Source organism: Fukomys damarensis, unplaced genomic scaffold, assembly GCF_012274545.1.
Source record: "Fukomys damarensis isolate Sample0158 unplaced genomic scaffold, DMR_v1.0_HiC HiC_scaffold_38, whole genome shotgun sequence".
In the NCBI taxonomy this organism is placed as follows: Eukaryota; Metazoa; Chordata; class Mammalia; order Rodentia; family Bathyergidae; genus Fukomys; species Fukomys damarensis.
In genome coordinates, this window is record NW_022900950.1 from 44,621,573 (window position 1) to 44,633,783 (window position 12,211).

The following is a 12,211-nucleotide window of genomic DNA, read 5'->3' on the forward strand; positions in this document are numbered from 1 at the left end:
GAAAAAAAAAAAAAAAAAAAAAAAAAAAAAAGACTGAATTCAGGATGTGATCTCAACCCTTACCCTACTTTTCACGAGCATCTTTAGAACTTATGATTCTAAGAGCCAATAAAAATTATAATCAAGAAAACTAATTCTGTTCTTATTTCTGCTAGCTGTTTCTTGGATATTATGGATTATTTTTCCCTACCATTTAACTTATAACCCCTACATAAACCATTGTAAATTCATTTTAACCTTAATATCAAAATTAACAAAGACAATAAAGGAGAAAAAAGTGTAGGTAATTCTCATCAACATTTGGTAGGAACAGAAATTCTAAACTATAAAAATGTAATTCCACAATGTATAGGAGAATAAATATCAAAATCAAGTGAAGTTGTCAGTAATTTTTTTACTAATACATACATGAATTAGTATTTCAGTTTTTGCTGCCTCATACTCATAGTTGATCTGCTCCAACTGCTACTGCTATATACCCTCTCCTCCGCCTCTTCCTCCTCCTTGTTTTTGGCTTATTAGCTATTCAAAGTAAGTTTGAAGTTAGGAGAATGATAGTAATCATTTTTATAAATAATCTCTCAACTTTTTCTATTATTGATTTTTTTTATTTCCCATTACTGGGGATTGAAGCTAACTTTCACTAAGTTGCCCAGGCTGATCTTGAACTTTTGATCCTATTACCTCAGCCTTCCAGGGTGCTAGGATTACAGGTGTGTGCCACCATGTCCAGTTTACCAATCTTGATTATGGTAAGGTTATTAATTGTTCATAGTGCCAAGTGTGGTGATGCACACCTGTAATCCCAGCACTCTGGAAGGCTGAGGCAGGAGGATTGCTGTGATTTCAAAGCCAGCCTGGGTTACTTGATGAGTTTAAGGCCAGCCTGAACTCTATATAGCAAGAGCCTGTCTCAAAACAAAACAAAACAAAAAATTGTTCATAGTTTGTAAGTTTAAAAATAACGTCTATTAAGCCAGGCATGGTGGTGCACAGCTATAATCCCAGCACTCAGGATATTGAGGCAGGAGGATCACTAAGAGTTTGAGGCCATCCTGGGCTACATAGTGAGTTCAGGGGCATCCCTGAACTACATGACAAGACCTTGTCCCAAAAGACAAAAAAAAAAAAAAAAAAAACCATATATTTTTTTCTTGTTATTTTAGGGATGCCCAAAAGAAGAAATAATGACCACACTGAATGACCTGATTAAAAATATCCCAGATGCTAAAAAACTTGTTAAATATTGGATATGCCTCATACGTATTGAATCAATCACAAGTCCTATTGAAAATATTATCTCAATCTATGAGAAGGCTATTCTGGCAGGAGCTCAGGTAAGGCTAAAATTTACTGATCTCTATTATTATAGTGTAAATGACTTGATTATTTTGAGTGTCTCTTTTTTTTTTTTTTTTTGGTACCAGTGGGAATTGAACTCAGAGCCTTGTACTTGCTAGGCAGGTGCTGTGCCACTGAGCTACATGCCCAGACTCAGGATTATTTTAGAACACATCACAGTGTAACTTGATAAAATTGTTGTCATACACAGAGGAGTAGTAAGTGTTTAGAGACCATGATGGATCTAGGTGTGTAGCTCAGTAGTGACGCATGGAAACCTACCTGGGTTCAATCCGCAGCACCAAATATAAATAAGGATTGCTTTATACATGTTTCTCAACCTTTTAAAACTCACATTATATACTAGGGATGATTAGATCTTAGAAAATAGATTTAAGCTGATATAACTTTAATGAAACTTTCTGTGAGAGATACTTTAATACACATCATTTTGTGCATTTCCCAATTGAGAAATTTACTGAGGAACTATAATTTTAGTATTTTGCTAATTGAATATAAAGAAAATAGAATTAAATGTTATCAAGCTTGAATAGCTTTGTGAGAGAACTCTTTCACTTTAGGGTTATACTGGAATGCCTCACATTTAACACTATGTAAATTGGTCTTGCCCACAGAAAGAAAATGATAGAAAACTAATTTCTTTGACATAACTGTGTACCTCTGTAGTGGTTTGTCACTTCTTCTCCTTGGTTGATAGATAAATATCTGTGTATAGAATAAATCATTTCTCGAGAGGTTCTTTTGGCTGGTTGGTTGTTTGGTTGGTTGGTTTAGATTCACTTGTTTTTGTGGATAAATGTTCCAAAAACATTTCCTTTCTCAGAAACACATTTTTTAGAGATTGTTTACCTCAACAGTTTTTTGAACTACTCTTTTCATCCTTTCTTTAAAAAATGTCTATTAATTTTAGTCTCAGCACAGCCAACAAATATTATTGGACTTTTACCTCAGTCAAAAATCAAATACTAGCATGTGTGAGGTCCTAGGTTTGATCCTCAGCACCATCAAAAATAAAACCAAAACACACATCTTCTGCCAGTGGCTCTTATGTGTAAAACATTTTCCTGAAGGGTAATAGTATTTGATAAAATCATGCTTGGAAGCAAATGTTGGGTCCCTAGTGCACTGACCCAGAAGGGTCATCACTCAAAGCAGCTTATGACAGTGTAGCAGGGGTAGAAAACTGAAGTCAAGGCTGCTTATAGAAAGTAGTAACATGAAGAGAAAGATGTGACACTAGAGCAGAAACTGGGAAACAAGAATCATAATTATCCAAGAAAGTCATAAGTACAATGGTAAATAATTCTAGCTCTGGAACTAAAACTATCAGTAAAAGCTTCTATTTCATATAACATATTGAATATGTTATATAACAAGCATGGCAGCTCAAAGGTACATAGTAAGGGACTATAATGTCTAATAAATAGTAGGCAATAAATTTTTTTTTTTTTTTTTTTTTTTTTTTTTTTTGTGGTACCGGGGATCGAACTCAGGTCCTTGTGCTTGTGAGGCAGGCCACTGAACCGCTGAACTAAATCCCCGGCCCGGCAATAAATTTTTGAATGAAACATATTAGGCTCATTAGAGATGTGTTTAATAGCATGTAAAACAAAATATAACCATAACCTCATTTAAGAGAAAAGGAGCTGTTGATATAATCAGTTATTAAATAGATATTAATGTTAATTTTCCATCTGTTCACTAATTTTGTTCATATCAAGCAAGCAGCAATAATTACCAAAGGCTTACGAAAAAAATTGAAGATTTTAAACTATCTTTAACTTCATTGTTTTATTCTGTAAGTTGGAAATAAGATTGAAGAACATGAGAAGCATGGCTTAAGAAGCATTGTTTTATTTTAGAATATGAAATTTTAATCACTGATTCTAATATTTTCAAGTTGTAAAACCTAATTTTGGAGAATATAAAATTTATATGGATATACTTTCTTCATTTAAATAAATTAAGCCTATTGAAGAGATGCGACAGACAATTGTAGATATTATAACAATGAAGAATCAAGAAAAACGTAAGTATGGTAAGTCTTAGTTTCTTTTTTTTTCCTTTAAATAAACTGTGATTTTATTAAATTTCTTTGCTGAATTAGTTTATTGAAATGTTTTAAAATTTAAAATATCTATATTCTTATGCTTCTGTTGATCTGCCTCAGATAAAGTGGCTTTCTGTATTATAAAGGATTTTTAATTAGGAGATCCAGTTCAAAATCCAAATTTGTCATTGAGTATCTATAAAAAGTACTTAGTTCTTGTCTCAAAAAGATGACCCTGGCGAACATATTGAAGGTGTATGTGATCTGGTGTTATGAAAGGTAGAAGTAAAAATGTCATGAAATTCCTTATAATTCTCACTGCCTCTAGAGACATGTACAAGGATAAAACTAATATTTAAATCTAATTCACTTTCTCTCATTTTTTTCCTAAACAGAAGTTAGAAGTTGTTTTCTAGCAGGTGAAATACTTGTTATCCTTTAGATGGAAAAAAGAAACTATAAACTCTTGCCTTTCTATAATAAAAGATCAAAACATAAAACCAGCCAGGCGTGGTGGCTCATACCTGTAATCCCAGCACTCGGAGGCTGAGGCAGGAGGATTGCTGTGAGTTTGAGACCAGCCTGGGCTACATAGTGAGTTCCAGGTCAGTCTCAACTACATAGTGAGACCCTGTCTCAAAAAAACCAAAACCAAAACAAAACAAAACAGAAAACCAGTCTTGCAAATCAAAGTTTTTGTAAATAGCAAGAGAATATTAAATTTTAAATGTAAGACGAATATAATAGAGACAAACACCACCTACTTAGATATCTCTCAGATATCTCAAACCCACATAACCAAAGTTGAGCTCATGATTTTTCCCTAAACTTGATCATTCTTTTGACTTTGTTTTATTGAGTGGTGCTATCTGGTTAAGCAAGACAGAAACTTGGGGTGATTTTTTACTCCCTCACTTTCCTGCCTCCCCAACATCTATTACCAGTCAAGCAAATTCAGTTTAACTTCATAAAAGTCTCTAAAAAATCTGTCTTGTTGCCATCCTTACTCTGAACTATAGTCAAGATCATGTCTAGCTTTTACTTAACCATCACAGTAGTGTCCTTAGTTTTCTGCCCGTCTCTTCTTGATCCATTTCAATCCATTCTTAACAGTGCAGCCAAATTCTCTGTTACTCAGTTGCTTAAACTCTTGACTCCAGCGTCTTGTCAATTTCCATCTCTCCCATATCCCTGAATTTCTTTTTCTTTTTTTCCTTAAATTTTTTATTGGTACATTTTAGGTGTACAGTACATTTACATTTATCATTGGGATCTTATACCTCCTCTACATGATGTATCTTGGTTCTTATTTTTTCCCCATTCCCCTGCCCTCTCTTCAACTCCTGCACCCATCCCTAGTTACAAAGATTTTGTTTCCATTTTCTTATATTTTTCCTTTTCTTGTATTTTTTTCCCCCTTCTTTCCTTTCCCTTACCCTTCCCACTTCCCCTACCCCTTTGGACCTTTTCTTCCTATTTCACATTATCAATTATTCATTTTAATCATTATTTACTGAATTTCTTTCTTTTTCTAGAATAGGTTGTAGTGTCTTTCTCCCCAGGACTCTTCATACCAGTCTTCTACTTTTTTGTAACTTAACTTCATACTTGTCCTTTACACCTTCATTCCTCAAATACTTACTCTGATACTCCTTTCCCTCACCCCATTCAACCTGGGCTAAATGCACCTGTTTTGTTCTCCCTGTATTTTCCCCATACAATATTTGATGCATTTATTTGCTTTATCTTTTAAACTACAAACTCAACTCATAAGGACAGTGTCTGATCTACCTCACCATTACATCATGCTGATGTAATGCTTGGCATATATTAAGTACCTAAATATTTATTGAATTAATGATTTCAGATTCCTTCTTTTCCTACTTTAAATGCCACTTACTAAAGAGCCACAGCCACTTGTGCCACAAAAGCATCTCTCAATAAAAACTTCTAAAAGATTCTTCTAATAATTAAATCCAGAGATCTTTTCACCTCAGCAGATTTAACAGGATGTCTTCTTAAGAATTTCAAATCTAGCCCTGTGCAGTGGCACATGCCTGTAATCTCATCTACTCAGGAGGCTAAGACAAGAGGATTGCAAACTTCAAGGCCAGCCCGAGTAACTTAGTGAGACCCTGTTTCAAAATTTTAAAAAGGGGAGCTTGGGATATATAGCTCAGTGGTGAGTGTCCTTGATTTCATGCCCAGTGTTGGAGGAGGGGATGTTAAATGTAACCCTTTGAACTGTGTTTTCTCTCACTTCTTTCCCATACCCTTCATTCCCTACTCGGAAAAGAAAAAAACTCTCCTCTATAAAATAGATGGCAGCAGTACTTAGGAAAAATAATGGTTAGGAAATGGTTCTTTTATTTGAAAATTCAGGCAACTAGGAATAACTATATTATCTTCTAATTTTGTTCTTAAAATTGGCCAAAAGCTTAAATCTATAAATGTATTTTCTATAGGAGAAAACATTGAAGATGCTGATAGAACTGAGGAACAAATCCAAGAAATTAACACTGAGGATACAGGTGTTAATCTAGAACCAAGAAAACCAGAAGTAGAAAATAAGCATAATAGAAATGTGGTATTTCAAGACTGTGAAAAACAGCAAGATGACAGAACAAAAGATCCAGCTGACAGTTTTAAAACCCCTGATACAGAAAATAGATCAAGTTGCTTAATTAAATATAATATATCTACTACACCATACTTGCAAAGGTAAATAAACATTTATAATGTAAAGAACTGTGATTTATTCTCATGCTTAGTAATTTTATTTATTGATTGATTTTAGAGATCAAACTCAGGGCTTCATGTTTTCTGGGCAAGGGCTCTACCATTGAGCTACAGCCCTAGACCTAAATGATATGTTTAAATCTTTATGATAGCTTCAGATTAGAACAATCATTCTTAATATGGAAGTTGTCAAACAAATGAAATGTCACAGGGATATTTTAACCTTTTAAGGACTGTATGGCCTTTAGTTTTTTCTAAATACTGACACTTTGACAAGGAAAACTTTTACATCATTTTAATTTAATTTCTGTATATTAATAGAAGTATGTTTTAGAACTCATCAGTTAACCTGATTCTGCAGATATTCAAATTGGAGAAATTGTACAAATTAGAGAAACAATAAATTCCTCACTTCAAGGAGCTTGCGGCATTTCTCAGTTTTTATAAGACAGTCACATGGCTGTAATGTACAAGTTATAATATGATGAATAGCTAGTTTAGAAGTACAAAGTAAAAATATTAACATGTTTTTTAAATTTTTCAGAATAATTTTGGCTTGTTTTTTTTTCCAGTATAAAAAAGAAGATGCAACTCGATGAAACAAATTCTGCATTTAAAGAGCTAAAGTTTCTAACACCAGTGAGACGTTCTCGACGTCTTCAAGAGAAGATTTCTAAATTGCCAGATATGTTAAAAGATCATTATCCTTGTGTATCCTCACTGGAACAGTTATCAGAGTTAGGAGGTGAATCTGATGCTTTTGTATGTCGCCCTAATGTAGCACTGTGCCCTGTATTCACCGAGGCTGATATTGCAGAGGAGAAATAGAATTCCAGGAAGGAGTGAGGGATTTTATTATTTCTTGGGGTGTTTTGTTTGTGTGGCTTGATAGTTCCCTTGAACCTGGAGTTGGCCAGGTACCTAACTATTCATGGAAGTAAGAGCCTATATTGACATGCATATCACAGGAGCTGTTCATCTGTGTATGGGAAATGAATCCTATCAAGTCAGTATCAACAGACTGAGTTTTCCTTTTAAGATAAGTAAATTTTATCAGTTTTTTTAACCATGTTCCTTAAAAATAAATAGGTTTGTTATAATGTTACCTTGTTTACTTTATTAAATGTAAGTATAGTAACGATGCATCATCAGAAAATGAGGTATTCTAGATAAAAGTTTTATTACATGAGCATTTTTCATAAAAATTGTGATACACTTCCCTGCCTTTAAACAAAATACTAACAATTCTTTTTTTGCCTTGATTTGATTAGTGTAAAAATGAAAATTTATGTCCGAGAGCTAGGCATAGTGAAATAAGCTGGTAATCCTAGCACTAAGAAGGCTGAGGCAGGAAAATTGTGAGTTCAAGGCCAGCCTGAGTTACTTAGTGAGACTGTATCAAAAACAAAACAGGGGCCGGGGATTTAGCTCTGCGGTTCTGCCGCCTGCCGGTACCAAAAACAAAACAAAACGAAACAACCCCCAAAATGTGGACAGGGAATAAAGCTCAGTGATAGAGTACAAGCTTAGCATGCCTCAAGTCCTGCGTTCAGTACCCAGCATAAACAAGAAAAGTAAAAAATTGTCATGTGTAGAGCTACTTCCTGAAATATTAGAATATACAGGGTTTAGATTACTTTTCCACCAAACTTATGTTATTCAGACTGTTGTGCTCTGTTGCGTCCTTTAACTAGCCTATTGTTTTTCTGTCTCTTCCTCTGTGATGGTCTGTACTCTGTCTCTTGATTATAACTGAGTTTGTAAGGAGGATAGTTAACCGGATACCCATGTCTGGCTGAAGTATTTCTTGAAGTGTAAGGAAAAAAAATGGTGTCAAATTTAGTGGATATTAAAATCTGAGTTTTTCGTTCACTTTTTTTGCAGTTTGATTGACAATGTTAAAAATAACTTCATTTGATAGTTTATAAACCATATTAGAGTTTGGGAATGAACTACATATTTAATGTTGTAGTTTAGGTAGCATTTCTAAAATAGCCAATATTTACACTTGCTTTCTTCTCCATAATATATAACCTTCACTGTTAAATCATGTCCACTGGGACATGATGATTGTATTCAGTGAAGTTTTCTTCCCACAAAATAATACCACCAGTAAAAGTACTTTCTAAGATTCAAACTAATACTTAAATGGTGTACCTCCTCTGTCAACTCTACAGTTTCAAATAAGTGAATACTAAAAGATCGGTTTAATAACAGCATGTGAAATATGAATCTAAAGAACACATATTTAGTCTCATGTTCATTCCATTTATATTTTTTATGTCTTCTCATGTTCTAAGTGTAGGACTTTTATTCTTAATATCTGTATACCTAATATGTATACAATAAAAATATCTATACAGTGATATTCTGATTACATTTATTTCCCTTCTTTTTCTTTTTGGTGCTTTTCTTTGCTATACTTTCAGCCCCAGTGACTTTTTCACTTCAACAAATAGTTTATGAGGGCTAGCAGCGTGGTTCAGTGATGGAACACTTGTCAAGCATGCACAAGCACAAAGCCCTAAGATTAATTCCCAGCATTGTGAAACAAGTATTTTATGAAATGCAATTTATCTTGTGCTGAGGATTGAAGGGCTTTGTCTTATTTTCTCATCCCTGAGACACAATACTTAATACCCACAATTTAAAGAAGGAAAGGTTTATTTCAGCTCACAGTCTGTGGAGCTTTCAGTCCATATTCAACTGGCTCCAAGGCAGGACATCAGGGCAGAGGAGAAACAGCTCTTCGCATAGCAATGGGAAGCAGAGAGATCAAGGGAGGTAGAGGAAGAGGTAGACAGACCATGCACCCAGTGACCCACCTCTTCCAACCAGATCCCACCTAACAGCAAGTCAGCTGTAAGGCCTAATCATCCAGTCACCTTCCAAATGCCCCACCAATGAATGCATGAAGCTTTGGGAACATTATAGATGTAAGCCACAACCAGCCTCATGCATGCTAAGCATTGCTCTACTCAGCTACATCCCCAGCCTGCACCGTCATTTGAAATTCAAAGCATACAGCTAGATTATTAGTTCACAACCACGGGCAATTTGTACCACCGTGCCCCTGCCCCTGCCCCAGACATTTTCACTGTCTGGAGACATTTTTGGTTGTATCTACTGGGGGTAGTGGACACTGCTGCCATCTGATGGTGAGAGGCCAGAGATGCACAGCACAAGACTATACATCACACACACACACACAAACCAGCCTCAATAAAGAACTATCCAGCCCTGTTGTCCACAGTACTGAGGCTGAGAAATTCTGAGTTAGATCACTGCTCTCTTCTTGTTAATGCTCTTGTGACTTCTTAATCACTTTCTTACTCTCATCCAATGAACTTTGCCTCCCGCTTTAGCAACTGATTTGTAGCCTACAATATGGACTTTGATATTTGATATGGACCAAGAACTACCCCTCTTCACTATTCTGGCAGCTTGCTTTCTCCCTTGCTCTGTTAATGCTTGTTGTTTGACTTTACTGAGACTTCTGCTTCCCCAAATGTTGCCTTTCCACATTGTGACCCTCTAGATAGACACTAGAAACATATTGCTACTTCTGTCATTTAGGATATTCTAGTAGCTGTGGTTTGAAAAATAAACAATTTTTGTAATACATTTTATTTAGCCCAGTATGTCTCAAATATTATTTCAGCATGTAATCAGTGTAAAATATTGTTAGATCTAGTTTATTTTTGTATGTGATTGTTCAAAGTGAAGTCTTGTGTGTATTTTACACTTAAACATCACATTTCCATGCACACTAGCCACCTTTTAAAGTGTTTAATAGCCACACTTGTCAAGTGGCTATATATTACTGATATCGTTTCCCCCACAGGGATATTTAGCCAAGGTAACAAGGTGTTTCACTTCATCCATTTAGGCACCCGCACCTGTCATCACAACAACCTTCTGTTTTATCTGCCTAATCTCAGATTTGGATTTATTCAAACTCTTCACTACTGGGCACAATGATACAACTGTGGATTGGCATTACCTCTGAGCTGCTCAACAGTTGGGCCACCTGAGCTTCCCTTTGCATTTTGTTTGTGGTGCGAGGGTTGGAACCCAGGGCCTCAAGCATTCGAGGTGCTTTATCAGTGAGTTGCTCCCCCAACCTCCCTCTCCCTATTCAAACTGCTAAGTCAGCCGCTTAACAATCAACCCTCAAGAGAAACTGAAACAAACTGATTAAGAAACAGTTTATATGGGCTGATCAGAATCACAACTCAACTCTTAATTGAAACCACAGATTCAAGCAGATTTGAATATGTACTTCCTGGTCCTAAAAATTTCAAACAAGTTTTAAAGGCAAAAACCACAAGTGGAGAGATAGATTACATCAGTTGTTTGTCAAAATATTTTAGATTAGTGCAGGCAGGGTAGCAAGCTGTCTTATAAGAAAAAGATTGGGAGCTGGCCATAATGCCACCTACCTGTAATCCCAGCACTTCTGGAGGCTAAAGTAGGAGGATCACAAGTTTGAGCCCAGCCTGAGCAATTTAATGACTTAGTGAGACCCTATCTCAAAATTAAAAACTAGAATAGCCTGGGGATGTAGCTTAGTGGGTAGGCCCTGGGTTCAATTCCTACTGTCATCCAAAAAAAATTTTAATTAGAAAGGAAAATTTTTTAAATAGAAAAAGAATTGGGTAACAAAGAATATGCACAAAACACTTCTCTATCAAAAGTAAAAACAGGAAAAAAATCCTTGGGAAAGGAAGCTCAGTTAGGGACAAAAAGACCCTGGCAGTCACATATAGGTATAGTGAAAATTGTCCCCTGAACCCTAGGCTGGGCATAGTAGTGCACACCTGTAATCCCAGGACTCTGGAGCCTGAGGCAGGAGGATTACCAAGAGTTTAAGGCCATTTTGGGCTACATAGTTCAAGGCCACCCTGAACTACATAGAGAGACCCTGTCTCAAAGCACACATACACAAAAAAACCCACCAAAAACAAAAACAAAACAAAACAAAAAAACCCAGTAACTCTGTCTTGTACACATATACCCCACCAGCAAGCTGTTCAGCAGGCCCCCCAAACAGCTGTTGAGTCTGTGTGCTGGACTGAGTCTGTGTAATGAGGTCATCTATCACTGTAGCCGGACAATGAGTTTCCTGATAAGGATGGGATGGAAGCAGAGAGTACACACAACTTATCCCAAGAAGCCTTCTTGGTTTTGATCTCATTTGCTGTTTTGATTAGTACGCTACAAAACCTAGCCTTGTATGAACAGGGGTATTGGTGACTTTGGTAGTGCTGCAGCCTGTAAGTTAACTCTTGTTCTGAGTAAGTTGTCCCAGATATGCTTGGTCTGTTGGATCCCTCTCAGTTTGGAGGCAGATGTTTTTAAGTCGCTTTGCAAATTGTACGCAACATCTAGAGCCCAAACGAGGACCTGACAGAACCAACGATGAGTCAAGGAGGAGCATCTGTGGGGAAATCCCAGCATGGCCATCATCCTGTAGCACAGGTGCACACCTTCTACATGAGTGTGGTCCACTGCATGAGTATGGGACACCCACGATTCTGCATCTTCTGAAGGGAGTCAGTATGGAATGGGACTGCAGGAGAGTTGTACCTGCTATGGCACAGCCCCTCTGTGGGCAGTAAGATCCACTACTGAGGCTGAATTGTCTGCCCAGCGGGAAATTGCTCACTTGAAGAAGGCACTCGAACATGAGAAGGACAGTATCTTCCATTTTAGCTTCGGGTTTATCAGGGAACTCAATAAAAGGGAAGACAAGATGAAAATTCTAGCCTTTTGTTTCTTACAAGGGAGCTGGCACACAGGTCTGCACTGTGCTAACCAATCCCACCTGGAACCCCAAGACCCAGAATTCATAGGACTTCATAGGCAATGAGGAAGTGAAAGTTATGGATGGCACTCCCCAGACCAATCATTAATACAAAGAAAAGGAAAGCCCATGGCTCAGCGTGTGAATAGAGGCATAAATAATAAACAGTCCTACTGAGAAAACTAAGGACATCAGGGAATTCCCTGCTTCCAAACTACTTGATTTTTTTTTTTTTTTTTTTTTTAACCGGTCCT

At 36.5% G+C, this 12,211-nt stretch overlaps 2 protein-coding genes across 5 annotated transcripts in view; one reads left to right on the forward strand and one right to left on the reverse strand.

Annotated features, from left to right (window-relative positions):
• Nucleotides 1-7,534, forward strand: part of Ckap2 (cytoskeleton associated protein 2) — a 13,380-nt gene extending 5,846 nt beyond the window's left edge. For 3 of the 4 annotated variants that reach the window (XM_010636624.2, XM_010636623.3, XM_010636627.2), the window contains 4 exons: nt 1,167-1,337; nt 3,331-3,400; nt 5,878-6,133; nt 6,724-7,534. In XM_010636624.2, the coding sequence (XP_010634926.1) occupies nt 1,167-1,337; nt 3,331-3,400; nt 5,878-6,133; nt 6,724-6,979 (753 nt within the window). In that variant the 3' untranslated portion in view covers nt 6,980-7,534. The remainder of the gene's footprint in view (nt 1-1,166; nt 1,338-3,330; nt 3,401-5,877; nt 6,134-6,723) is intronic. The other variant, XM_010636625.3, reaches the window with a different exon arrangement.
• Vps36 (vacuolar protein sorting 36 homolog) overlaps nt 1-12,211 on the reverse strand; it is a 61,709-nt gene that overhangs the window by 41,904 nt on the left and 7,594 nt on the right. The window lies entirely within an intron of this gene.